The sequence below is a fragment of the Ornithodoros turicata genome, chromosome 8 (genome assembly GCF_037126465.1).
Source record: "Ornithodoros turicata isolate Travis chromosome 8, ASM3712646v1, whole genome shotgun sequence".
NCBI classification, from domain to species: Eukaryota; Metazoa; Arthropoda; class Arachnida; order Ixodida; family Argasidae; genus Ornithodoros; species Ornithodoros turicata.
The window spans coordinates 37,839,057-37,867,037 of NC_088208.1; the positions used below are offsets into that span (position 1 = coordinate 37,839,057).

The 27,981-nt window shown below is 47.2% G+C and overlaps 4 protein-coding genes across 4 annotated transcripts; 2 read left to right on the plus strand and 2 right to left on the minus strand.

Annotated features, from left to right (window-relative positions):
* The first annotated feature begins 7,024 nt into the window (after window positions 1-7,024).
* On the plus strand, window positions 7,025-15,439 carry LOC135367231 (chymotrypsin-2-like). Its single transcript, XM_064600392.1, has 7 exons — window positions 7,025-7,225; window positions 8,486-8,574; window positions 8,665-8,736; window positions 10,348-10,442; window positions 12,504-12,763; window positions 14,267-14,409; window positions 15,243-15,439. The coding sequence occupies exons 1-7, from the start codon at window positions 7,162-7,164 to the stop codon at window positions 15,414-15,416; spliced, it is 897 nt and encodes a 298-aa protein (XP_064456462.1). The 5' UTR covers window positions 7,025-7,161; the 3' UTR covers window positions 15,417-15,439.
* On the minus strand, window positions 13,890-19,046 carry LOC135367235 (SRA stem-loop-interacting RNA-binding protein, mitochondrial-like). The gene is made up of 6 exons (XM_064600395.1): window positions 18,409-19,046; window positions 18,124-18,288; window positions 17,883-17,941; window positions 17,697-17,804; window positions 15,475-15,540; window positions 13,890-14,510 (listed from the first exon to the last, which is right to left on the minus strand). The coding sequence occupies exons 2-5, from the start codon at window positions 18,185-18,187 to the stop codon at window positions 15,505-15,507; spliced, it is 267 nt and encodes an 88-aa protein (XP_064456465.1). The 5' UTR covers window positions 18,188-18,288; window positions 18,409-19,046; the 3' UTR covers window positions 13,890-14,510; window positions 15,475-15,504.
* LOC135367232 (elongation factor 1-beta-like) lies at window positions 18,458-19,223 on the plus strand. The gene has a single exon (XM_064600393.1). The coding sequence runs from the start codon at window positions 18,524-18,526 to the stop codon at window positions 19,181-19,183; it is 660 nt and encodes a 219-aa protein (XP_064456463.1). The 5' UTR covers window positions 18,458-18,523; the 3' UTR covers window positions 19,184-19,223.
* Window positions 19,224-20,702: 1,479 nt separating this feature from the next.
* Window positions 20,703-27,472, minus strand: LOC135367236 (protein phosphatase 1L-like). Its single transcript, XM_064600396.1, has 4 exons — window positions 27,011-27,472; window positions 26,055-26,307; window positions 25,713-25,843; window positions 20,703-25,093 (listed from the first exon to the last, which is right to left on the minus strand). The coding sequence occupies exons 1-4, from the start codon at window positions 27,455-27,457 to the stop codon at window positions 24,719-24,721; spliced, it is 1,206 nt and encodes a 401-aa protein (XP_064456466.1). The 5' UTR covers window positions 27,458-27,472; the 3' UTR covers window positions 20,703-24,718.
* Window positions 27,473-27,981: the final 509 nt, after the last annotated feature.

Sequence of the window (27,981 nt, forward strand, 5' to 3'; positions counted from 1 at the left end):
GTTATCTGCCCTGATTTGTTGAAAACGGAAGGCGAACGCCTTTTTTGTGACACTTATGCTGTTAGAACTGTTAAAAAGCTGTTAAAAAGGCGTACGCCCCCGTTTTCAACAAATCAGGGCAGATATAACGATATCATTCGAGATGATGGTTGGCTAGGAGCGTGCTATGCGGTGAAGTTCATTTTTAAGAGTGTAGGACATACTTGTCTGGAATTGAGCAGCTTGCCCTTTTAACCTGTCTGAAATCCACAGGTGTTGTAACAATGTTTCTTCCTACTAACAGACAAGTACGGCGTGCGAACGAGTACGTGTTTATATAACGAAACAAGCCATCTTGTAACGCCTGGAGATTACAGGGCGGATAAACCGCAAGCTGTACATATTTGCTATACAATGAACCCTCGTTATTATGACCATGGTCGTTCCCGAAAATTTTGGTCATAATGCGGAATTGTCATATTAACGGGGGAGATTTGCAGAGGTTTCAGTTCCCCAGGAGTACGGTCCCAGAGCGCGTATGTCAGATTATCGGGGGTCATATTAACGAGGGTTCACTGTACTGTTTTGCATGGCAAGTCAGGCTTCTTTCTACACCAGCTTCATAATAAACGAGTGAAACCAAGCACTCTTTGTGTCGGTGTAATATACACTTATATCGGTCGGTGTATATACACAAGCGTAATATACACTTTCAAAAGCAATATATTTTATTGACCTTCGTTTAATTTGACGAGTATACATCAATGGGTCGTGCCAGTTCACCTCAAGTTTTATATAGATTTTTTACATGCATACGTTGTGTACAGACAGTTACGAGCATCGATCGAGCAACTTGTAAACGAAGGTTTACAGCCAATGGGCCAACAGTCGCCTGGGGCTTGGGAGAGGTCACGTGCTCCTGAGGTCCAATAGCTCAACGCTCGCGCCTCGTTGGTGTCGTCACACGGCACGATTGCAATGGTCCTCTCTTACGCAGTACGTTGACGCTCACAATGCACACCGACACAATTAATAATAATAATAATCACGCCGAGACTCGGAGGTGACACGGGTTCGAATCCTGTCACCGGCTGTGCTGTCTCAGGTTTTCCCCGGGTTTTCCGAAGACTTTGCAGACGAATGTCCGCACAGTTCCCCCTGAAGTCGGCCCAGCACGCATACTAATCCCCCTGTCCCCCACTCTTTCCTGCTGCCCTCTCTCCGTCTGTTCACATCTGTACGCTGCTCATAGCCACAGTTGCTTCGCGGCGCTAACACGCAATAAAAAAAATTCCGCACCGGAGAAAATAAAACGATCCTTTCGCTATAATCGTGTAAGTTGTAAACGAAGACTAAGAACGAACATGCCCCGCAGAGCGAGACCGTCTGGCCATTCCGTGGGACGAAGAAGATGAAGAAGAAGACCGTCTTTCAACGCACTGCCCTCAGAAGAACGTCATTTATCTATGCGGAGAGGAGATGCCGCTATCAGCTACCCGCTTGTATGACGCTGCAACGCTGTCGTTTATGTCCTTGTTAATTTCATACGCGTATCCCGTCCTGTTAGTCAAGGCATTATCGAGTATTAACGAATCCAAACTAGCCGACGCCATCCTGGCAACCAGCACAAGTATCGTAGCCGGTGCGGGCCTCACCAACTGGACGATCCGGACGGTGCCCTTCTGCCGACTGATGAACATCCTAGCCGGCTTCAAGCAACCGGTGGACACCGCACTGACGGCAGCCGCCGTAGTGATTTTTCACTGCGTTCTTGGATCAGGTTCCCGCCAAGAAGTGCCGAGGAAACGCGTGCTTCTAGAATCATCCAGAAGGTACAGACGACACCTGCCCCGCAAGGCGTTCCTCAGTACGGCTTTACTGGTGTACACGAACGGTGTCCTGGAGGGCTTCAACACCGGATGCATACTAAGTTCCGGCAGCTCACGCGTGTTTTTTTCGCTGATGTTTCAACAAATGGTAGCCGCTGCATTCGTGGGTGTATCCGCCTTAAGAGCTCGCTACACAAATTGGGACTTGGCGAAGGTGGGCTTCTTTTTTTCATCCGGGGTGCCTTTGGGACTAGTGTCTGGAGCACTGATCAAAGAGGGAAGACTGGACGCTCTTGCTTCGCAGCTGCTCTTTTCGGCTTCGCTATGCTCCGGAGCTTTCGTTACGTTATTATTTAAATACTTTGTGTTGTCAGAGTTGTGCGTGAAGTCGAGGTGTCACGTGTTCTGTCTCGGTATGCTAATAAGCATGATCATTGCGTATTCTGCATACGACATGTGAGAAGACTGTCGCTTACAGAACACGCGAATAAATAGAACGTTTTCCTAGCGAGTGTCTTTCTGTTCACGAGACTTCTTCCTGCCTGAAGGCGTCCCAGAAGCCGATCGAATAATAGTTGTCACATATATCATGTGTAAGAAGGGACGGAGTAAGACTGAGGTCTCCTGCTCCCCGTGAAATATGTCCTCCTCCCACATCCCATCCCATCATATCGCTTCCAAGTACTTCAGGAACCCAAGTTTCCACTGATGCCAAGGCACGTCAGGCTGGCCCGGTGTAAGTTAAGCGATGCCGTAGCAACTCATTGCTGCGAAAAACCTGTGAGCCACGTCAGATAGGACGTACCGAGGCCCACCAAGCCTACCCGCTCACGGAGAACGTTCCGCTCGAAGTAGCCAGTTCCAACGGAGTATAGCCAGTCCCGAGCGGCTCGAGACTAACATCTCCATTTCTTTCTTTTAAAAATCAATCAATCAATCCCGCCTGCAACTTCGGAGATGGTGGGTCCCGCTGTATAGATATGTGCTTTGAAGGGATTTGACGATTTCGATGTCGTAATAAGGTTCCTGAACGGAGCACAAAGCAAGCCTTGAAAGTTTATGTTCCATGTGTTGCCCTGTATACGGATATATACGCATACGTGTATATATGCACATGTCGTATATACAACCGCGCCAAGCTTTAATCGTACCACACGGTACCCTCTGTCACCGCACGTCGCCATGACGAGCGTCACGTAGGTATACGGCGCACATGTGGTTGTCGTCTCACTATATAGACGAGAATCGAACAGAAGGAATTAACTTGGAACTTCCCCACGTTACCTCAACAAAGTTACCAATAAAAACGAACGAGCATCCATGCCGCTTGGCTCAAGAAGTTACTGGACCTCAAAGGCAACGACTGTTCACTTAAAAGTTACAGAAAAAAAAAGTAACGAACCACCTCAAACACCTGGCAAATATATAAGCTCAGCATCTTCTGGGCCATGCAAGGCCTGTACATAGCGTACGCCTGTGCCACGCAAGAAGACCTATACATTTTGTAAGATTGTGCCACGCTATAGATCTAGTAAGACTGCGTACGAAAATACTAATACTCAGTGTTTCGGTACTGTTCGCCACCAGGAAGACATAGTATACGTTCCTCATTCGAGTGTCGGTTGGTAAGCCGTTGGCGTTTTGTTCGTCACCGGACCAGCGGCATGACCGAGGGGGCTAAGGTGTCTGTTCGTTGCTAGTAACCAAGGTCGTGCTGTAGACTGGGAGGTGGGGGGTTCGAATCCTACCACCGGCTGTGCTGTCTGAAGTTTTCCCTGGGTTTTCCGAAGACTTTCCAGAAGAATGTCGGCACAGTTCCCCTGAAGTCGGCCCAGGACGCATACTAATCCCCCCTGTCCCCCACTTCTTCCTGCTGTCTTCTCTCCGTCTGTCCACATCTGTACGCTGCTCATAGCCACAGTTGCTTCGCGACGCTAACACGCCATAAAGAAAATCCGCACCGGAGAAAATAAAACGATCCTTTCGCTATATTCGTATACGTTGTAAACGAAGACAAAGAACGAACATGCCCCGCAGTGCGACCAACCATCACATTCGCCACCCAGATTGTCACCGTCAAGTCTTAGTACAGTTAGACATCCTCATAGCCCTGGCCGGTCTCCCTTGTGGCTAATGCCATTCTCAGTGGGACGAAGAAGAAGAAGAACGTCTTTCAACGCACGCCCTTAGAATAGAAGCACGTCATATATCTATGTGGAGATGCCGCTATCAGCTACACCCTTGTGTGACGCTGCAACGCTGTCGTTTATGTCCTTGTTAATTTCATACGCGTATCCCGTCCTGTTAGTCAAGGCATTATCGAGTATTAACGAATCCAAACTAGCCGACGTCTTCCTGGCAACCAGCACAAGCGTCGTAGCCGGCGCGGGCCTCACCAACTGGGCAGTCCGGACGGTGCCCTTCTGCCGATTGATGAACGTCCTAGCCGGCTTCAAGCAACCGGTGGACACCGCACTGACGGCTGCCGCCGTAGTGATTTTTCACTGCGTTCTTGGATCAGGTTCCCGCCAAAAAGTGCCGAGGAAACGCGTGCTTCTAGAATCATCCAGAAGGTACGGACGACACCTACACCGCAAGGCGTTCCTCAGTACGGTTTTACTGGTGTACACGAACGGTGTCCTGGAGAGCTTCAACGCCGGCTGCATACTATGTTCCGACAGCTCACGCGTGTTTTTTGCGCTGATGGTTCAACAAATGGTATCCGCTGCATTCGTGGGTGTGTCCGCCTTAAGAGCTCGCTACACAAATTGGGACTTGGCGAAGGTGGGCTTCTTTTTTTCATCCGGGGTGCCTTTGGGACTAGTGTCTGGAGCACTGATCCAAGAGGGAGCACTGGACGCTCTTGCTTCGGAGCTGCTCTTTTCGGCTTCGCTATGCTCCGGAGCTTTCGTTACGTTATTATTTAAATACTTCGTGTTGTCAGAGTTGAGCGTGAAGTCGAGGTGTCACGTGTTCTGTCTGAGTATGCTAGTGAGCATGATCATTGCGTATCCTGCGTACGACATGTGAGAAGACTGTCGTTTGCAGAACACGCGAATAAAGAGCACGTTTTCCTAGCGAGTGTCTTTCTGTTCACGAGTCTTCTTCCAGCCTGAAGGCGTCCCAGAAGCCGATCGAATAATAGTTGTCACATATATCATGTGTAAGAAGGGACGGAGTAAGACTGAGGTCTTCTGTTCCCCGTGAAATATGTCCTCCTCCCACATCCCATCCCATCGCTTCCAAGTAGTTCAGGAACCCAAGTTTCCACTGATGCCAAAGCACGTCAGGCTTGCCAAAGCTTGTCAGGTGTAAGTGAAGCGATGCCGTATAGCAACTCATTGCTGCGAAAAACCTGTGAGCCACGTCAGATGGAATGTAACGAGGCCCACCAAGCCTACCCGCTCACTCAGAACGTTCCGCTCGTCGCCATGTCGTGTGGAAGAAGATGCAGACTCCAGGGCTGCCACGGTGAATGCGTTTATTGGCTGGTGTGTCTCATTTTATACCCATACACATGTTTGCCCGATACCAATCGTAAATAGTCCATATTATGACATAACAATACCTACTAGACAAGAATCAGCCCGAATGATTATGTCCTCTTTGACCGCGGTGGCTTGCAGAGAACTAGTGAGTGAGTCTGATGTCGTCACTCCATGGCTCAAGGACAACCCGTGGGATTAACGTTCCGAACGCTGTCACTCTGTGCTCCCTGTATGTACAGTGCTAGACAAAAGTTAACGGAACACTACAGGACAGTATATACGGACTTACAGACACGTGCCTATAGGTAACGCAGTCACCTGTTTGTGAGTCCGCACGGTACCATTCGCTGCCAGCGTGCCACTCAAGAGGGAAGAATGCGCCGGAGCATGTTCCGCGAGTTTTTCTCCAGTACTATAGGTCACGGCAGCAGAGCGGAAAGCGCTTCCAAGCAAAGTCAAGCTCTTCAACGCTGCTCGTAACAGCAGCAGCAGCAGCAGCAACCGGTCGTGCGTGCGTCGTGGTTCGCAGTTAATTAATGTGAGGCTTCGATATCGAGTGCTGATGCGTTTAAGGACACAAGAACACACGTGTAGGCAGCAAGTTCCTTGAGTATGAGGAGACACCAGGAAGGGATTCAGGGAGGTGAGACTTGCCTCTTGTTTTAGTGTTTAACGAAACGGTTACGCGTAAGCGAAAAAAAAAAAAAAGTTATGAACAAAATAGAATGCAAGCTAGCTGGTGTGTAGACGAAACAGGCAAAACGTCCTCGAGGAACAACAAAGGACAACGGAGACACGCAAACCACCAAGTAAACGCTGCGATTTCCCTGCCGAGCCGATATTGGCGCCGAGAAGTTTGGGAGTCGCCCCCTGGTGTTCACTGAACGAACCTTGTCGTGGGGACGTCCCCGGGCAGTATTCACGCATTGCATTGCGTATAAAGGCATTGCACGTGTTAGGGGCTGTCCAGCATTGATATTTCCTGGTGATTCATAAAGAAAACGACATATGTGTTCCAAGTAAATCGCATTTTTATTCCAATATGACAGTTTTTACTGTAAGTAACAGAAACGAAACCGAAACGGGGATCCCCACCAAGAGACGGCGCAGTGGCGCCCCTAGTGAGGGTCTCGCCGCCAATAGCTGAAATTGCTCGCGGACCGCTGTCGTGCAGCAGGGTTGCTCAATGTCGCCATGCGAGCTCCTTTTAATTTATTACTCTAGTTTAGTTTAGTTCATTATAGTTTATGATGTACTCTTTTACAGATTTTCCTGCACTCTACGTGCCCAATTACTAGTTCAATATTACCATCCTGCCATATAACTCACTACTCCCGTTTCCATCGTGTTCACATCCTTAATCATAATGCCCGCGATTGAAGCACGCTACAGGTGCGCACGGCACCTCCGCCAATGCGCATGTCGAAATTCAGCCCACTGAAACCTGGCGTAAATCAAGAAACGTATTTACTCCGACGTTGGCTCCAAACGGTGTATATGTCACGGACGTCTGTTTCCATGACAGGCGTACGGTGACATATATCATCCGCGTACCATTACCTCTGGCAAGACAACAAAGCCTGGCTGTAGTAAATTGTTCGCTAACTTCTGGCCGTCAGTCTGAATACACTCAAACATCAATGAGGGTTTGAACGCCAAAGTACACCTCACATGTAGTTAAAAAGAAAGTCCGCCGTAACAAAACGAGCATAATTATACGCGCGCAGCGAGGTATAGATCAAACAGGGCCGCATATATAAGCAGAAGACGGGCTCCGAGTCAGCCGCTGTTTCCTTCGTCTGCTTGTTGCCCTGGGCCGTCGTCAGCGTCGTTGTATTGGACGCTTCTCCACAGCCAGACACGGGATGGCAAAGATTTTGGGACCGACGGTTTTCGCATTCATCGCGTGGCATGCGCTTGGAGTCGATGGTGAGGACGCGGCGTTTTGGGTCACCTACTGTCACTGTTTTTGATAAGCCTAGTGGGAACAGACGATATATATATTGCTATGCTGTTTGATTGATTGGTTGATGCACTGCGAAACTGAGCTTCAGTGGAGAGGTTGTTCTACTGGGCCGAACTAGAGTCACTAAATAGAGGTACAGAGTATGGCACTCCTTTTCCGCGCTGGAGCCGCCGTTCGGTGTGCGCGATTGGGCCGATCGTGTCACGTGGTTTCTCCTTCCGAGAACTCGCCGTCCATGTTGAGTCACCTCCATGCAAAACCGGTTTCCTGGGCTGAGAGATGGCTCAACAGCGCGTTGTTCCCCACCGGAGAAGGGGGAGATTGGCATCCCGTTGCTAGGCGACGCAGCCGCACCGCACTCAAGATGGCGGGCTCGCTCGCCGCCGTGGCTCAGTGTCGCTACTCTACCCCCCATTTAGTGACTCCAGGCCCAATAAGAGTTCGACATACCGGCCCGAGACATTTCTTTCAATTTGCATTGACCGGATCGCTGGGCTTTCAATTTTTCCACAAGAAAAATGTAGTAATATAAGCCAAGCAGTTAGCTGTAACGTATCCAACGACCCCAACAAAACGGTTGGGGAAAAAAATTCTGAAAATCCCAGAGAGCTTAGCGCCGCTCTGAATTATGAGAACTTCCTTATCAGAAAGGAGGAGGAGGAACTCCAAACTGTTTCGGTTTCTCCTCCTCTCTCAGTCGATTGTCCATGAGGTGTCAAAGTCAGCGAATAGGAAACGTGAAAGACTGTTCTCCCTTCCCCCAGGGAGCCTGAATAGTAGACCACCCTGCAGAGGGAGCTAGTATTCAGGCATCGTATAGGATTTGTGGATTTGTAAGGAAGCAGTACCTTGTCCCAACATACAAGTCTGGCCGAAGCCCCCGTAGGGTTAGAACACTAATTCAGCAGCGGCAGCGGTACTTGGGTCCGTGTGTCATCACAGCTCTGTCACTCAGGCGTTGTAATCTTGGTTCCTGTAACTACCATGAGACCTTCACGATTTCTCCAAATGCAGCCGGAAAAATATAAGCATGAGTGTTACCCTTTCTTACACTCATCGTGGTGATAGTCTGAACCCGTATTGACAAACTCGCCATTTGACATGTACAAAGCCATGGCTGGTTCTTTCATCTATTAACAGTGCGTGCACAACTCGCCTTATCGCTTTTTATCTTCCACACCATGCACCAACAACGTATCATTCTCAGCATGCGTTTGTTTCAGCCTCTCCGCAATGGTACGACCAAGATTATGGACCACAAGCACGCATTCATGCCGGCGATCCAGTGCGCCAAAACATATACCCGTTTGTTGTAAGGCAAACATTTATTCCAATTGCGGCAGCAAGCTCCTCGATCATTTCTCATATGCTATATGCTCTTGTTTTTATTATGTTCATACAGGTGCGGATAACTGTGGAACACAATGAGAACGCAAGATACCCGGGCCCCGACGAAGCCTGCCGAGATGCATACGTAAGTTCCTTTAGCTTTGTTGTTCAGATTTCAAGGTGCTGTCAAGCAGTAGAGCTGCAATCTCAGAAAATTTTTCTTTTTGATAGCTGGAGCCCTCAGTACTCTGATGTCACTATTTTCGTCCCAGTTGCGCGCTCATAGTTTTTTTTTTTTTTCCTTTTTAACAGAAAACCAAAATTGAAAATTATAAGGACGACACTATACGTCAAACAATCCACCAACAGCATAGCAAGTCAAATACGGCGGCAAAACTACATTCCATGTGCATAACACTGGACACTGTCTAAAACAAAAGTCGGCTACGTAGCCGTCAGGAGCAGTAAGCCAGTCGGGAACATAGATCACCGTTGCCTCAGAACTTGCACGTTCCCAGGTATCGCAAATGGAGAATACCACGAGCGACGGTCTTGACAGAAATGAGGTTATGTTATGATGGGATGTGGGATATGGCAGATCGGATATCGCTGATGGTTCTTGTTCTTCTAGTGGATCAGATGCGGTTGGCTTGGAGCCTCGTGAGTCGAAGGTGCCGCCACGGTGCCGCCACGGTGCCGCCTCATGCGTCGAAGATGAGCTGTAACTTGCGGAAACAAAACAAAAACACATGTATCACAATGCTGGGGAGTTCGTCTTGCGGGGGCGCCACTTGGTGGCTCTGGCTTGTGTTGGCCGCTTTCGGTTTCGAGATGGGGTCTGGCGGCTGTCTCGTGGAGCGCTCTTGATTTGATTTTGGAGGCCTTTTCCCACTTGAGGAGGACTTTCTTCGTGTCGTTGATCTGGAGTTGGGAGTTGTGCGATGCCTCGAAGCCCAACATGGTGGCGATAGGTGCTGTTGTCTTGGGCACTCCGTCATACCCAACTGATGGCGCAGTATGCAGCCCAATCATAGGGAGCCTACATACGCGACTCCGTCTTTAGGGTGGTGACATCTCCAGCGAGATGAAAGATGAAAGTCACTGGAAAGGTTAGCCAGCTGTAGGAGTCGAACCCACATCTTCTGGATTGCCGCCAGTCGATGTCCCTCAGGCGGCCGCCATGTTGGTCCCCTGCTTTGACAGAATCGCGAAGGGTGTTATAGAAATGAACTTCACCGCATAGCACGCTCCAGCCAACCATCATCCCGAATGATACCGTTATCTGCTCTGAATTGTTGAAAATGGGAGGCGTGTACACCGTTTTTGTGACAACTATGTACAGCATAAGTGTTACAAAAAAAGGTGTACACCTCTCGTTTTAACAAATCAGGGCAGATAACGATATCTTACCAGATGATCGTTGGCTAGAAGCGTGCTACGCGGTGAAGTTCGTTTCTAAGAGAGTATCCTCGCGATACCACGCCGTCTAGGGAATGGGGACCAAGATGGCGGGCGGGTGTGTCAAAGGCTGACACCACCCTAAGGCGGAGTCTCCTATGTAGGCTCCCTACCCACCTCCCCATCAGTAATGGACAACGTCCGTACAGCAAGCGCTTGCTGCAGCACGCTTGCTGCTTGCATTCGTTTACGTTGTCTGTCGCTGTCTTTGGAACATTTAATTGTGAAAGTACTAAAATTATGAGAGGATTAACATACTGAAACGCTCCTTGAGTACAAGCTTTGTTTATTCCAACAGCCTAGTTCCGGGCAACCATATTATCCCAAGGTCTGCACTGGTGCCGTCATCACTCGACGGCATGTTCTGTCTTCTGCACGCTGTCTCCGGCCAAGGTAAGCTTTCAGCAGAACACGACACTGTGCACATTGATCACTTTTCTAGGGGTATCGGAAGCCCCTCGTGGCACCAGGGAGGGGGGGGGGGGAGAGAGAGAGCCCTAACCTAACTCAACCTAAGAGAGTACAGCTTGGGACAAAAGTTTACGGAACACGCGAGCCCCGTACTTTTTCTTCGGTGCGACACCCTAGCGGCTGCCGGAATCGGGTGAGTCCACTGTTTCGAAGGGGTGGACGGACGCGCTGTTAGCGACACACACTGGTGGTTCCAGGTTCCAGTGTCGCTTATGCGTGCCTGGGAAGTACAAGTTACCGCTGTGTGTCGCTAACAGCGCACCCTTCCACCCCTCCGAAACAGTGAACTCACTCGCTTCCGGCAGCCGCTAGGGTGTCGCACCGGGGAAAGAGTACGTTGCTCGCGTGTTCCGTAAACTTTTGTCCCAACCTGTACCTACAGTATAACGAAATCGCTACAATCAGTGCTAAAAACTCTGAAACGACGCAGGACGGACGCACTGCACTTTCAACAAATGTTTAATGATCTGCAACCTTACACACCAGTACAGCACCACCACTCAAACACACGTTTCTAACTCATGTTTTCAAGAAATGCGTGTATCTTACCAGAGTAAAACACTGAACACTTATTTACGCAATTATCTGCAAACAACCTGACCTGCCTCAGTTCTCAAATAATAATGCTCCGCTACCCCAACATTTCCTTAAAATCAGAGTTTTCTCGTACAGTAAAACGTTTAAAGACCTGTAAGAAATGTGCAGCCGTGTATGAGAAAACTCAGATTTTGAGGAAATGTAGGGGCAGGAGGAGCATTATTATTTGAGGAAGTGAGGCAGATCAGGTTGTTTGCCGACAATTGTGTAAGTACGTGTTCAGTATTTCATTCTGACAAGATACATGCATTTCCTGAAAACACGAGTTAGACACGTGTGCTTGGGTGGTGGCGCTGTAGACAGGTTCAGGTTGTGCTTTATCCCCTTTGAAGCGGGGCAGTTTCCCAAGAAAACACAAGCACAGACCTGTTGCTCTGCGGCAGGTGGCGCAAGTGAGCAGCAACATCAGCGCCCCAAATTATGCAACACTCCCTAGTTTAGCAGACGACGTGGCACTTTCAAGTACACGGTCCCGAGTTGTTCGCAGTTTTCAAGAAGCACCGCTTTTTCTGTGGATTTCCTACAGGTTCTGTAGCTTTCCTTGGCACCATACAGTTTGAAACACCATGCAAAACCCGCTGATGAAACTACCTACTGTTGGGATCCCTGGCCGTTTGGGCCCAGAAATGGCGCTGTGCAAACCTCAGTGCAACAGCCCTGTAGTGTTGTGTAAGGTGGCAGATCATTAAGCATTTGTTGAAAGTGCAGTGCGTCCGTCCGTCCGTCCGTCCGTCCTGCGTCATCTTAGTGTTTTTAGCACTGGTTTTAGCGATTAGCCTCTCTAATAAGAATTTGTATTTCCTCCTCACCACCTTCCTTGTCCCCTTTCTCTGATGTACACTAGTATAAATATCTCTAACCAAGTGTTCAATGTATCGCGGCTGATGAAGGACGGACGGAAGCTTGTTTTTCCAGTAAAATAAATGTTTCACTACCTCTTTAAAAATACCTATTTTATTCACTTGCGAGTGCTAGACTTCTCCCAGTTTTTGCCGATTTTATCGTGTGTGTTCAACAGGCCCAAAGTGGTACTTTATTCAGCGCCTACAGTAACCGTGTATTCACACGAGCGACATTCCCCCAGAAGCGGAAGACGTGAGAAGCGTCATAGCTTTCTGCTGCCACGTGAGCGCTCAACGTCGTTGTCTTCAAGTATACACTGCTAGCCGTGGGGAGAATACCCTGCTACACAACCACAAGATATTCCGTAGCAGACGACAGGAAGACACGCCCACGGTGCCGTCTGCCAAGTGTCGTCTGCTAAGTGCGCAGTTCGCAACTCCCGATATTCCGCACCGTGTGGATGCTCAACGTAACACCGGTCGGAACTTCGGCTCTCTGTTTTCCTTTTCTTCAACTAGAATATAAGTGTTGAAACTGTTGCAGGAATTATCATGCACAGTACAGTGTCCACTTCGGAGCAGCAAATGTGGACAGGCAAAAGCCCAAGAAGGTGACCCGCATCTTTCGGCACCACAACTGCACGCTCTACGGTGGACTGCAAAGAGCGGGCCACGACCTGGCGGTGTTCCAGGTTGCCAACGATTTCCCTGACGCGGTAACACCAATCCAACTCCCCAAAGCGTTCCCGTCGTACCTTTTCGGCGAGGAGCTCGATACGGCGGGATGGGGAAACCTTAACGAAGGTCAGTACTCCCTCCAGGCAGGTAGTCGGAATCAGGTATACTTAGGTCCCTTCGTTTTCAGGTTTTATGATTTTTCGAATTCGTGTGGGGGGGGGGGGGGGGGGGGGGGGGATCGGGTGCTATTTACATACGAGAATTCGGGCGCTGCGATCTCTGTTATCGGGGAATTTTCGGGTGAAACAAAAGGCATATGAAACGAGCCACTGCTGTGACACTGGGACGAGAAACAAGAATATTTATATTTCCGCTCGGAACTGGGGCAGTGAATGACAGTGCTATTCAAACGCTTGGCCGAGCTTCACAAAAGCTCGTCTTTGACCCCTGCAGGAGGGGATTATAAAAGGAGGACAAATAGGTTGTCACAAATTTTTCGACGATTTATCTAGAACGACAAATTGAAGGACCGCAAGGATTTCAGGTAGATATCGGGTTTCACCCGAATTCTGGAAAACTTGTTCGGGGGGGGGGGAACTATCGTGAAAAATCGGGTTTAACGCGAAAATGAAGAACCCTAGGTATACTGTGCACAAGCTGGTAAATGCTTACTACCACTGTTGGTTACAGAAAATATTGTTTCCGGTAACTGAAAAAAGTCGGCTTTTCGTTTCCGTTTCTGGACTACTTTCGGTAGCGGCTTCTGCTTCCTCTTAAGAATCTCGTTTCTGTTTCCGACGTAATTTCGGTACTGGTTTCTGTTTCTCATCCCCAACTCGTACTGTCTGGCTTTGGCTTTTTCATGTCAGATATTCTAGTTACATAATGAATGTGACTTCACTTCCTTGACAAAAGATATCGCGCTTGTACAGATAACAACAGATTTGGAGCAGGAAATAGCCTTATGCAGTGGGTGGAAAACAACAGCTTTGGTTTTAAGGGGGTTAATTATCAAATAATTTTTTGTAGACCACGTGTAGAAGGTTGATAAGAAGTTGTTCATCTTTGTTGTTAAATCTGTGAGACACTTTCCTTGCAGGAATAGGGCGGTGTCATCAGCATAAGCTACAAAAAGGGGTCAGACCTCGTCAAGCTGCAGTTTTTGCAGCTTTTTGTCTGTATTCCCTCACCAAGTGTCATTGGTGAAATAAATTATTATTATTATTAATGCAAAAGGACAGCCACGCCAACACAAACGCTAAAGACTTTAATGCAAAGTTCGTCAGGAATCTTATATGCCGCAAGTAGATGCCTCTCAGGTTGCGGAAATACGTGCCTTTAAGTTTCAAAAGTCTCCGCTCGTGCGCAAAAATAACACGTCATCCAACACTTCCGCGTCCATCTTGACGTGCAGTAGGCTCAACACGAAAGAAAGTCCCGAAAATAAACGGATGAATGAATGAATGAATGGAAGAATAGTGCGGATATGTATAATTTTCATATTAATGCGAAAACACCGAGGGAAACGTCCTGCGAATTTGGTTTCCATTAACGTTGCCACTTTTGAATTTCGTTTCCGCTTCACACAATGGCAAGGGGGAAATGTTCAACGCATCCTTTACTACGCAGGCTATGGCAATGTGCAGCACAGCCGTCAACTTCAGCAAGCAATCCTGCGTCTGCAGAGGGGCAAGGTTTGTCGGGAGTACTTAGACAACTGGATCCTGGAAGGACAAGTCTGTACTACGGCCGTCAGGGGATATCCACAACAGGTTAGTCACAGCAGTCACACAGCAGTCCTACACACTGTCCTACGCTCGTTCTCAATCTTCACTGCAAACCGAGAGCCATGTCACGTTTCCATACCTGCCAACTTGGGAACATCCAAATTAGAGAGATTTCAAAAGCGGGGGGGGTAGGTAGGAAGGAGAAAGCCATTGTTGGGTGGCTTTTATTTGCATATGTAACAGGAGCACACTTCACCCCAGCAGGCTCATCGGGCACAAGTTTTGCAGCAACAGACTTTGCCCTCTCCAAGAAACTATCTGGGTGTCAAGCTGTGACAAGGCTATAACACTTTCTCAAAAGTGACGCGAGGACACAAAACTATGTCTCTGTTCTCTTTGCGAGGTACGCTAGGTCAAAACATCTAGTGCAAGGGCACTTTTGTCGCCCGAAAATATGGAGGAAATGCCCGGAAACTACAAGTGCTAGAACTCGAACCATGACCAGAACCCCGTAACACAGAGGCTCCGGGAAGTGGCAGTGATGCCAATGGCAATTGGGCTGGTATTGGATTCACGTTTTCGTCTGTGTGCCCAGAGAAAAAGCAGGCGTTTGAGATATAGAGAGGGAAACTGCATTTTCCGGGAGATTTGCTTCTCGGCCGTACAATCGTACAAACCGGTCCGAATCCGGGAGTCTCCCGGATGAATCGGGAGAGTTGGCAGGTATGCGTTTCATTTCGTCCCGCTACAGTATGTGGTCGGCCCGAGTCGGAAACTTAGGATTTGGAAATTTTGCGGTTTACGTGAAAGCTCTGTCTCAGCACTGTTCTCTTAGCACAGGTACGTGTCTAAAGCCTCCATTGCACTGCTCCTTGCAGGATGATTTCGGAGCTCCGCTGTGGTACAATGAAGGAGGGTGGAGACTTCTGGGTGTGTTTTCCTGGTATGCTGAAACCTACGACGGAGACGTTGTTTCTGTCTTTACAACGACGACCGACCATCAGAAGTGGCTCCAGCAATTTACCAGAAACAAGCGCAGACAATACGAATAAAGTGATACCAGTAGGTGCTTTGACTGTTGACTATACATTTATGGTTGTCGTCACTTACAAGGTTGCCTACAGGGTGGCAGCAGATCTGTTACCGTATGTTTTCCACGGCTGCGTGCACCGACAGCTGAAACAAAAAACAAGGGTGTGGTCAATCGACAGATGCAACGTAGCTTTACGATAGCCCGAATAGTTCGAATAACCAGACTCTGAATTTACTATATTGATTTCCACAGTTAGTACACTTTCTGACCAAAACAAAAATGGAGGAGCGCATTAACTACCGAGGAAAAAATGGATCATAACACTCACACTCGAGGTGCTCTCAACTACCATTACCGTAATTTCGCGCGTATAAGCCGCAGGACCCATTTTTTTAGGAACATTTTGAAAACTTTCGGGCAGATGAGCCGCACTCGCACTTGGCAGGGCCGTGCTGTTCCAGAGACACTGTCGGCCCTTTCGTTAAAACCGGCGTATGGAGAAAATACGAGGGAACAACAGTCATCAGATAAGCCGCAGAGCACCCGTGAGAAAAAAAAAAAATTGTGCATAAGCCACGGCTAATACGCGTGAAATTACGGCGCATTCTACTTCCCACCAGTATCTGGGCTGGCACGCCTAGAACCATGGGCACTAGATGCATGGGGTACCAACATTCGTTGAACAAATTAGCAAGCGATCCTGGTGTACCGCAGGAAGAGGAGGGACGAACTGCATAGGTGCAGTGCATAGGAGCATGCACATACACAAAAGGGGCCAACGGTGACAAGCACGGCGTCCAACAACCAGCGCAGTACTACCTTCCCGGTACCTTGTAAAAAGGGAATAAGTCTACTTATCCTCTTATTGCATACGGGGATTAAATTGTCTGTATCAGTGCCACAATTCTGCGTGCAACAGAGGAAACCACTCACGCAATTTCAAACAAACGTATTCGTGCTTCCCGAAAACTCTGTCCCGGCGTTGACCGAGAGTGGCGCAATACTTCTCAGTAAACTTCTGGGGAACGTATATTTATAGTGCAGTGTATGCGCGATAGATAACTTTGTCCAGAAGGGAGTCGGGCAGCACCATTGGATCATCTGCGTGGAATGATCCGGCTCTTTCAACCAACGTTCAGTTGCCCAACAAAAGTTGGGACAGCGTTAATTATGCGAGCAAACAATGAGTATGAAACAGCTAGAATGTCATTCGTTGGAAATGACAACTTCATACATGACGAGGGTTGCCACCTTTCGGAGTGAAAAATACTGGCTGAGGGAGAGGAGGTGGAATATAGGGAGAGGAGGAAAGGGAAAGTGGGTGAGGAACGGTCTAGCTGGCTCGACACAACCACCAGCAGCTTTGCACAACCACTGCTCTTGTCCCCTCCGAACACAAGACGTAATGAATAACAATGATAATAATAATAATAATGAATAACTAAGAAAACGACTGGTGACTGCGGAGTTTGGTCTGTGCTCCAGATTTATTCGAGCTGCAGTGGAATGTTGAAGGAAAAACCCCGTAAAAGCCCTTACGAAAGGTCTTGAGCCACAAATACCGGCAAAAGGCTGCCGGTATCACCTTCCTACCGGCAACGGCAGAGGAAGCAAATAACCGGTCGTGCCGGTATAATACCGGCCTGGTGGCAACCCTATACGTGACAGGTGTATCAGAGGAAGGGAATAGTGAGTGAGAGAGAGAGTTTATGGGTTTAATGGCACAAAGGCAACAAAGGCCAAGAGAGCGCCAAAACTATGGTGAGTGTGTGGGAGATGATTATGGGAGCCATGATGTGAGAGTGTGTGTGTGTGTGATACTTAAAAGCTATCAACAGGTATGAGCAATGAGACGGACCAGGATCAGAGAGAGAGGAGGACGACGATAACAAGTGAGTGTGGCAGTTAAAAGCTATCTACAAGTGTGAGCGATGAGCTGATCCAGGATGAGATATTTACACGAGGAGTTCGGCGATATTGGATAAAAGCGGAGCAATGCTTAACATCTACATCTGACTAAGTAAGGAGTGTCACCCAGTAGAAAAGCTGGGTGGAGTGGGACATGGTATTTGGGATATAGTGCGGTGACATCACGTTTGGTCCAGGGTGACGCCACACCAGAGTCACAGTGGGAGGGCATGCCGTGAGTTGTTGCAGTACGCTAAAAAACACACAACGCTGCCTCATTCTGCCCGCAGTTAAGACACCTGTGACTGCTCCCCGGCCCTGGCGATGAAGCTCCCCATTCATCATCTTGTAATAAAGTTGTTGTTGTTGTTTTTTTTGGGTAGCGACATACCGTGTTTCCTTCTAGGTCGTGTTGCTGCTGCCTGGTAGCATTGATGAAGCCATCTTTGTTTCCAAATCGAACGAACCCATACCCTTTCGACATCCCTGTATCCTTGTTCTGAAAGACATCAGCACTGAATGAAACACGAGCACGAGGTATTGTGCAACTGCTGCTCAAGTGACGAACTGGACTTACAAAGATAACCATGGCAGATGACACATATCCAAACTGTGAAAAGTAGTCGCGCAGTTCCTCTGAAGAGGACAAGGAAAGTTATTAGGCATCCGCTTCTACGTACTTCTGTCGGTAAGACGCCGGCGTGCGGAACTTAGCGGTAACCCCTCGAAAGAAGGCGCCCTTACGTTCGACCTTGTTATGTATTTACACCAGTTCGAAGGGCTAATTGGTACTACATATGATTTTTGCACAAACTTACTTTTCCCAACTGTCCAGCTTAAATTACCGACGAACACTCGGAGTCCTTGCCTCAACGAAGCCATTTTCTGTATTTTCTGCGGATTAACTTGGATTGTACGCTCTCAAGCCAAAAAGATCCAGGAAAAGCCGGCTGTGGATCCACCTTGCAGTGAGGGAATAAAAACTACAAAAGCGTAAAACACTGAATATTAAACAGCAGTAGCGAGACTTAGCTGAAACATAACACGCATTTTATTGCTAAGGAATAAAATGTGACAAAGGAGATTACTACAATACTTTTCACCATTCACGGGAAAGCGCCTGCGTGGTGCTCTTGTCTTGACTTCGTACTCCGCCATTGCACCTCCTTTTCCTTCGTGCTCCTTCAGCAGTTTGCACGTGTCTCCCAAGCTCTCGCAATGGCTTTCGGCGACCTGAAATCTGACAGCGGTCTGAACTCCCTCAACGACCATCTCACTCACAAAAGCTACGTCGAGGGGTACCAGCCATCCCAAGCAGACGTCGCGGCTTTCGAGGCCCTTTCTGCCGCACCGGCTGCCGACAAGTACCCCCATGCTCTCCGGTGGTACAACCACATCAAGTCGTTCTCGAAATCTGAGCAGGCTTCGTTCCCCGGCCAGAAGGGAGCACCAAAGGCGGCGGCGACGAAGACCGCTGCTCCTGCTGCCGACGACGATGACGACGTCGACCTGTTCGGCTCCGACGATGAGCCCGACGAAGAGGCCGAGAAGGCCCGCGAGGAGCGACTGAAGGCTTATGCCGAGAAGAAGGCCAAGAAGCCAGGCGTCATTGCGAAGTCCAGCGTAATCCTCGACGTGAAGCCATGGGACGATGAAACCGACATGAAGGAATTAGAAAAGTGCGTCAGGAGCGTGGGCTGTGACGGTTTGGTCTGGGGAGTCTCGAAGCTTGTTCCTTTGGCGTACGGTATTCACAAGCTGCAAATTGTGTGTGTGGTCGAAGACGAGAAGGTCAGCATCGACTGGCTGTCGGAGGAGATCCAAAATTTCGAGGACTACGTACAGTCTGTGGATGTAGCTGCTTTCCAGAAAATTTAATGAGTGTTCTTTTTAAATAAATGCTTGCTTTGTTGCGATATCTCGTTCCTTGAGTCACTCTTATTGCCCGGTATGCATGCAAGAAGCCCTTAATGAAGTGTAGGAACGGCCTTTCGGCATTTTATTAGTGTAACTGCTCACTTTCCTGCGATGTTGTACCCATTACCAAAATGTGGTGTCACGATACCAATACTAGTCATTTGAGTAAAAAATAGCAAAATACCCGTATCGATACTCCTTTTCGAAGGTAACAGAGTACCACCACCATTGCTAAAAAAAAAAGCAAGACTACTTTTGCTGAAAATACAACGATACATACATCAAAGCCTCACTTACAGGGACATCCATTTGTATAATAACGAATTGGGTGTAGATAGTTTCGCAGCAAAAAGACAGAAGGCAGATATTTATTATGTAGCTTCGACACTTTGCTAGAGTTTTATCTATACCTAGTCCTCAACACTTTCTCCTGCCATCTTTGCACGCCGTGGTTTCTCCGGCAGCCGACAGACAATTACGCTAGCGTCAGGCCCACATATATACCGTGGGGTCCGACGACAAAAAAAAAACCTATCCGAAGTTAACAAGCATGAGCACGACTCAGTGTGACATGACAGCATAGCAGTGGAATCCAGGTTGCACTGTTAAGGACTTGAACCCTGTTCGTTGACCTCAACTCTTTTGTTGAGCCCAGCTTGGTTATTTCCTCCAGGTTTGAACAAAAAAAATGAAAATGTGTGAGGCATAATACCCCTTACGTATCACATGGTTCTGTCCACAGGCTTCTAGTTGAGTAATAGGCACACCCATAACAAAGTAAGAAATATGATCAGTGAAGAGCATCACCATAAATTTGTAACGGAAGTACTCTTCCGATACCGATTTAAAAAAGTACGGCGATCCGCATTTCGATACCGAAAGCAGTAACGATTATGGCAACGGCGTTGCTTTTAACGGAGCTACGTACAACATTGCTTTCCTGTTATGTCTGTTTCAGCTTCAGGTTGCATATTTCAGAGCTGAAGGAGCCGTTGAAATATCCAGTTATGAATAGCAACCGGTACATTCTATTTGAAGAAGAGAAATTTACACAACATGGTGTGTTACTCCTATTCTGCAATATTGGGTTCTAGGGTTCCCAGACATGTGAGCAATAGAAGTGTCCTGCGTACCACTTCCTTCACTATCAGTGACATGACTAAATGGCATCAAGCACTGCACCTAACGGTTACTAGGATGCAGGATGTAATTACGACGTATTAGGATGTAATTATGATGTAATGTGGGACTTTCAAATCCTGCCTCACGGAAAGTCTCGGAGAGACCAATTTTGGTACAATTCCCTCAGTAGTCAAATCCTCTATATGTGTAAGGCTCACAGCTCAAATTGCTCCAAAATGGACACTAGCACGGAACCTTCCTGAACTGAGGTGCGTTCCATGTCCTCCGTTGTTACGCTTTTTTTTTCCAAGGAGGTCCGTCAATGTAGAACGTGTGGGCATAAAATCAATGATGCAACACAGTGTAAACTGAGCTTTACTACAAACATCGTTATGACATAGAGAAAACACCGTTCTCAGTACACGTGCAAATAGTAACATCAAAACTTGGACAACACAGGGATTAGGCCACAAAACTTATTCACTTCCAAAGTGCGCATGAAGTAGTCGTTGAACAAGGAGCCATTCGCTAGAGCTCTTCTAAAATCAATGATATACAAAAGACTACTCAAGAGTTAATTCTAAAGCACCTCAATGTAGTACCACAATATGAACAGTGTGTTTGCCTGAAGAAAGATGTTAGTTACAGGGGATGCAACACTTTGATAAATGTGGTTCATTGTTTCGTGCAAACATTGTACTGCAAGCCAGTATTTAAAGGGGCACCAAAAAAGTGGAAAAGATCCCCTTTGATCAACGTTTTTGTTTTTTTTTTCGTTTTTTTTTTTTGTTCTTGAATCATAAATGCTACAGCTGATGGATCATGTTCCTTTTGTGTTGGTTTCAAGGTAATGGCATCATTCACTCAGCGAGGAGAAATTTTTGCACTTTAGTGTACCTTTAAGAACACACAAAATTTTTTTTACTGCATGTCATAGTTGGTGAGGCAGAAACCATTGAACAAACTTCCATGCCGAGCGATGACGTCAGAGCAGCACGATCACCTGGTCATTCTCATAAGTTCTCGAAAGTATATGACCTGGTTGCTGCTGCCTCACTGGTGGGAAGCCTGCTCTGATCTCAGTGCGTAATGAGTATTCGCAGTGCCGATTTTCTTTGCGTCTAACGCCCCCTTAATTGACGCCCCCTTAACCACCTTAATTGATGGCCTTGCAGTTGTGTCCTCCGTGTTGCTGTATGGTTGTACCTCCGACCAACGCAGTCTCTATCATAACGTGACTTGTTATTCAAGTACTTGTGACCTACCCCAGTCCATCCAACAAGACACAGTTCGCAGGGTTCTTGTAAACCTCGCTAAATTCCTACACGCAACAGGTACGTTCCCCTCGAGTTTATCTAGGGAAGGACATATCTTTGAAGGCCTGAAGTGATCCATGCTAGTCAATGGGAGATAAAACCAAATCAGTTCTCTCAACATGCATGGCTGTGATATCTGGGCCGAAACGATTGGATTGCAATCAACAAAAATCAACAATGAAACTTTGAGATGCACAACTGCCACATATTGTTGTATTCCGCCACTTGTCTTGGTTGGCTGTACCTCGCTGTTACACTGATTAACTACTCCGCGACATACTTCGAAGGCACATTTACTCAATGCGTAACGAGAAAAGTGAGCATGCTATGCTTTGAAACCGTAAAACAGCTGCAAAAATAAACGAGACTACATATATATGTATACACAACAAGCTTGACAGCGGGCACGTGTCATTGGCAATGTGTTTCACTTCTTTTAATTTGTTCGGTAACTTTTGGAAAAGCAAAATTTTTGTGCACCGAGCTTTTGGTAATTCCTTTGGCCTTGGCTCAAGCCGGTTGACTAGCGTATTTTCCTCTCAGTTGATGCATCAAGAATGTGGTAGTTATTCTGTGCTGCACAGGAATTCTGTTCCCAGCACTCAACCCACCCGACACAAGAGATGTTAAAGCACCGCCCACAATTTTCAAAAGGAAATATATATTCCGCGAATATAAACAGCACTGGCCACATGACACAGATGTCACCCACACCCAACTACAGGGCTCCAACCCCCCACCCCACCCCACCCCCCCGAGATAAAAATCTGGTGCAAATCCCCGACCCCAAAAGTTACGCGGCTTGCTGAGTAGCAGAGACTCCACACGCAGTGCAGCAAATAGAGAAGTTATTTCGAGGGACTAATGCACAAACGTATAGCAGCCATAATTTATTCAATATCTCTACCTATAGATAAAAGTAATAAATAAAAATGTGAACCTAAATATAGTAAGTGTATACGTGACAAATAAATAGACATGTTATAACATTACGCAGCCATCATGCGCACACACACACACACACACACAAAGTGTGTTGCCTCATGAGTTGACCACCCCTTGAAAGTCAACAGATTTCATTATAGACCCCCAGAAGTAGTCATAACTAAATAGATGTCATAAACCTAAAGCGACTCAGCGTGCAACAACACACCAGCTATGACTTCAACTCAAATGCTACAGAAATTGTAGCACGTGGGTAATTTCACATGGTGCCAACAGAAAGACAAGTAACATCAGTGGCTATGGTCATTTTTGCTACATCATCATGCTTTACTGATACGCACACTGTTGTTCATCCTACGTACTGCTTTCTATGGTGTTGCAAACGTGTCAAACTGCGTCGAGGGTGACTTCAATCCAATCTACTGATCTTCTTATGTGACCCGCAGTATAGAAAACAAAAAAATACTCTACAACGCTTCCTAGCATACACATCTGGTAAGTATCTAATGTCAGAAAAGATAAATAAAACATACTTGTTCTTTGAATGTCACCCATTAGGTGGCAGCCAATAGGGCTACCGATTAACATAGGTGTAAGGAATGAATAATTTCCGCAAAGTAAGCGGTTGTTACTATTCCCCCCCGCAGAATGCATTGTGGTTGCAGACGTCACATGTGTAGAAACAAAAATTGCTTTCTGGAGGCAGCACTGAGCAAAGGTGGCGTTAAAAATTCGACTAGAACCAGAGAGCAGCCTTTGGTAATTATTAAACGTGAGAGTAAGTTGGCATGCATCCAGATATTTGTTAAAATACGTCGTGCTGGCGTTGTCAGAGAAAGGCCCGCATATTATTTCTGTTGGAAACGACACAACTTAAACTGATTCTCATACATAGTGCAAATGATGACTCAGCATGTATATTGAGTTTGCTAGGAATCAATTTAAAGGGGCATTCCACTACATAATCACCTGCAACCCAGCACCCACCTGCACCTGCCAGGCAGAGCAATCGCATCACTAGCAAGAACGATGCAAAATCGTTTTGATATATTATTATTATTATTATTATTATTATTATAATAAACCTGTTAGTAAAGGACGTGGTTTCACCTTCGTTTGACCTGGACACTTTTTCGATTCAGCAAAGAGGGGAGCTTTCAGACAGGAACTTTTCCCCCTGGGAAACTTCACCAAAATCACCAAAAAGTAATAGTGTCCACAAATTCGTGCTCACAAATGTCCAGCATTACGGACACCCACATATTAAAATTCGGAACACAAAAACTTTCTGGAAAAGCAACATTTCTGAGAAGTAGCACATTGCAATTCAGTCATCGAGAGACCTTTACAAACATCATTATAGGAGTCAGCATTTGCACCTGGCATCTGAGTAGGTACAGCTCCCATCAGTGTTAACCTGAAGGCCGTTCCTGACTGCGATCCCTGATGGTGCTTAGAAGAAATAACGGTGGAGGGCATATGGGTCAGCTCATTCCAGTTAGAGGGGTGGCCATTGTTACGAGGGCGCGGTTTCCTGCTAGGCGCTGGCAGGGTAGGTCTTTAAGGTCTTAGGTCAGGGTAGCAGTGTTCAAGTTCACTTTGACGCGAGCTGTACATGTGCATCTCCTATACGCGCTTAGTAAATACATCTGTTCTCACGTTGTTGGGTCAGAAGAGTAGCCCATCACTACTTGAGAGTATTCAGAGAACAAAATAGCTTTTTTCCAAAATGCAACACGTTAAGGGCAGCTCAATTGCAACGGAGTGTCCCTATAACGTGTGGACTTTTGTCAGATACATTCAGTTTCCATCTACAAAAACATTTGCCATGGCAATGCTCGACTGCTCCCCTGTAAGCACAAAGATCTGCTACAGATACCCTCTAAACATGCACTGTCCGCATCGAAGTTCCCGCATTTTCTATTAAATTAATTAAAGTTGTCTTGTGTAAGGATGTTCGTTAGCACAACACTCAACCGTTTCCCTGCAAACGTAGAAATACACGCATTTTCTGCGTTACCCTTCTTGAACAAGGACGGCGAGAATGCTCCTTTCAACCATTCCGTACATAAACGTGACAGAGCCTGACAACGCAACAACAACGCTGCTCACCTTATGTGTTCTTCAACGTTCCCCTCGACCGTAAGTCAACTACGAGGGCACATATATTATCTTGAGAACCTGCGTTGTACGCACGGTGGACTAAACTCCGCGCTCCGTGATACGGCTCGTCGAGGTGCTTGGAGACGAAACCGGCCGCTTCCTCGTTGGACAACGCGTCCCACAGTCCGTCCGTGGCGAGCACGAGGCCGGACGTTCCGTTCTCGACGCGGAACGAAAGGATGTCGGGTTGGGCCACCAGGAGCTGGCGTTCCTTGAGGGGGAAGTCGCCGAGGGCCCTGGAGGTCGCCAGGACGCCGGCCACGCGCCAGACGCCGCTGAAGGTTATGAAGCCGCCGGCTTCTTTTATTCGCCTGTGCTCTTTCAACTGCTCGGAAGAGTAGGTTTTGGGTTTGTTAGGAGCGAGGCTTCCAAGAGATCACGAAGAAGTTGCAGAAGTTGTAAAGTAAGTCATACGATTTAAATTTTACATTTACATTATTACATTATTATTACATTACATTAATTAAATCTCTTTCACATTCATCTTTTTAGTCATTGGTCTTTTGGGGTGGAACCCGGTGAAACCCATTTTTACTCTCTCTATGTATGATGATGTACAGCAAAATAAACTTGAGACAAGGAGTACAGAATAAACGAGAATTTGTCTGTACTCCTTGTCTCGGGTTTATTTCGCAGTCATGCACCAGCTTGTCAGCATCATTGTGCTTTTGCTGAAGTCGTACAGTGTTGGACTTTACGGAACATGCCCCGGCACGTTCCTCCCTCTGAGTGATCCGCTGGAACGAACGGCACCGTATGGACTTGCAAACATGTGACCGAGTTATACCCAGGCACATCTCTAAGTCCGTATGGTCCCATGTGCTGCTAGTGTGTCACTCTAAGGAGCGTGTTCCGTAAATTCCCGTAAGGTCCGTAAAGTCCCTAAGTTCCGTAAAGTCCAGCACTGTACGATGAAGTGGCCAAAAGGAGGAATGGGTACACACCTGTTGTGGTTTATGGTCGAAAGAAAGCGGAATGGCCATGCCCTTATTGTCGCACATCACACCTCGAGAGTCCCCGACATTCGCAACTAGAACGTCATTGCCGTGGATGAGTGCCACCAGTGCAGTTGACCCTGGATTTAAAAGAAAGGGTGTGGGACTACTTAGTACTGCATCAATGATATAACCCTGCACAGATGTGTGTGTTTTTTGCCATCTGCACGTAATTCCTGCGCACAGCATGAAAATCCAGTTTGTGTCTGCGTTCACGCCCACAGTCGACAAGAGCCAGCAGTGTAATAGCGTCCCACAAACAATTCCTCTGCAGAACACCACTGTGCTCACCCGAGAGATCTCGAGATGCTTTCGCAATGTCCAGCAGGGAGGCATCGAGGCTGAGAATTTCCTCCGAGATTATCTTGGAGAATTCGGACAAGAGGGTGTCATTGTTGTTGGTGGCATTTTGTTGTCGGCTGTCATCAGATGCCTCCAAGTCAGAGGAAGAGTCGTCCGCCACCTTGGTCATCTTCTGCTTGGCTGCGACCAACTTCTTCAGCAGGTTCGAGAACAGGTGCTTCTCCGCGTACTCTGCCGAAAACTGTAAAAGACGTGTAGGGGCTGGAGATGTTTAGACTCGGACAAAAGCTAAAAACAACACTGCCACAGCGTTCTTATGATGTGCTCAGTCGTGGTGGAAAATGTCTGTACTGTAAGTGCATGACGACACAGATGAAAAATGAAACAGGGACCACCACTATGAACAGCCAGTTATTAACGAGCGAATTTTATACCCAGAGTATGACTAAGAAGGTGACCAAGCATATCAGAGTAACTGGTATCACCAAAATAAACGTGCTGCAAACGCCATACCGAATGTAAACCACTTTTGAAGGCCACAGGTGAAAAAGCCATGCATGTCCTTTCGAATGTCAAGCAGACATCAGATGCAGAAAATAACAGCTTAGACTACACCATTCGAAAGTAAATTTTGCGAGGGACTTCTATAAGGAACAGTCTGAATGTCTGAATGTCATAGTACGTTTTCCTGTTCTCAAAAAGACTTGCACTGTACTCGAAAAGTCGCACCAGGAGAAACCAGATTTCGTCCCACTCTGTTCTCAGGTGACTACAACAGTCCTGAAAACGTTGCGGAAAATGACAGATCATGTCCTTAATTCAGCACCACAAAACAAACTGCTCTGCAACGCACCTGCGCGTTATGACGAAACACGAAAATTAAGTGATGTCATCCGAGAGTGGGATAGTAGATTAATACAAAACCATAGTACAGACTGCAGTACCTCTCCGCCGTGTCCATCGAAGACACCGTAGAGATGAACATCCTGCTCCTCATCCTCCAGGATGTTGAAGCGATCCTCCATCCTGGGTCTCCGACCTTGCAAGGCATATACGCTGGCATATTTGCCTTGATACTCCAGCGCTCTGCGGTCATGCGGAGACGAAGGGTTGACGAGGAGCTTAATGTTCTCACCGGAACTGTAGTGACTTAAAGCGTATCGCAGACGTTTCATGAATAGGTGAAACCAAATATCAGTGGACTGACACAACAAGATTGCAGCTACCAGGGCAAGGACAGCAGCGACCGTACCAGGGCGAAACATGTATAACCAGACGTAAAAAGAAAAGGATTCTGACATAGTACCCAGATGGCCTGCCAGATTCGAGACAATCTTTACGTGAGCCCAAAATATGTCGTACGCGAGCTCATCTTCCAACTCGTCGTCCATTTTTTGTCACGTGGACAGAAGGGTCACGTGTGTGATGCGTGTGTGTTTCGTATTGACATCAGGGTAGGCAGCAAGCTGAAACCGGAACCATATCGTGATCTAAAGCTAAAAATAGTTTTCGAATACTTTTTTTTTTTTTTTAATTATGATGCTATTAGACGGGAACACATCGGGAGCAGGAATGTTTTCCATTGCATCACTCTGGTATTTCCAGAAAAGTGGTAGCCAGAAATATCTTTCCGGGGGTTGGAGGGGGGGGGGGGGTCCTATGGGGAAGAATCTCCCCTCTCATAGATGAACAGTCAAAAGTAGTATTCCCCTTAACCTCCCCCACCCCCAACGACTACGCCCATTATTTCCAGGTAGAAAAGGTGACACAGATGAGGGTACACGAAATCTACCATTAAGAATAAACCGCTTAAAAATACACGGTTAAAAATAAACGTCCAAAAATAAACCGCTTAAATATCACCTCTTAATAATCCACCATTAAAAATAAATTGTTTCAAAATCCCCCCTTCATC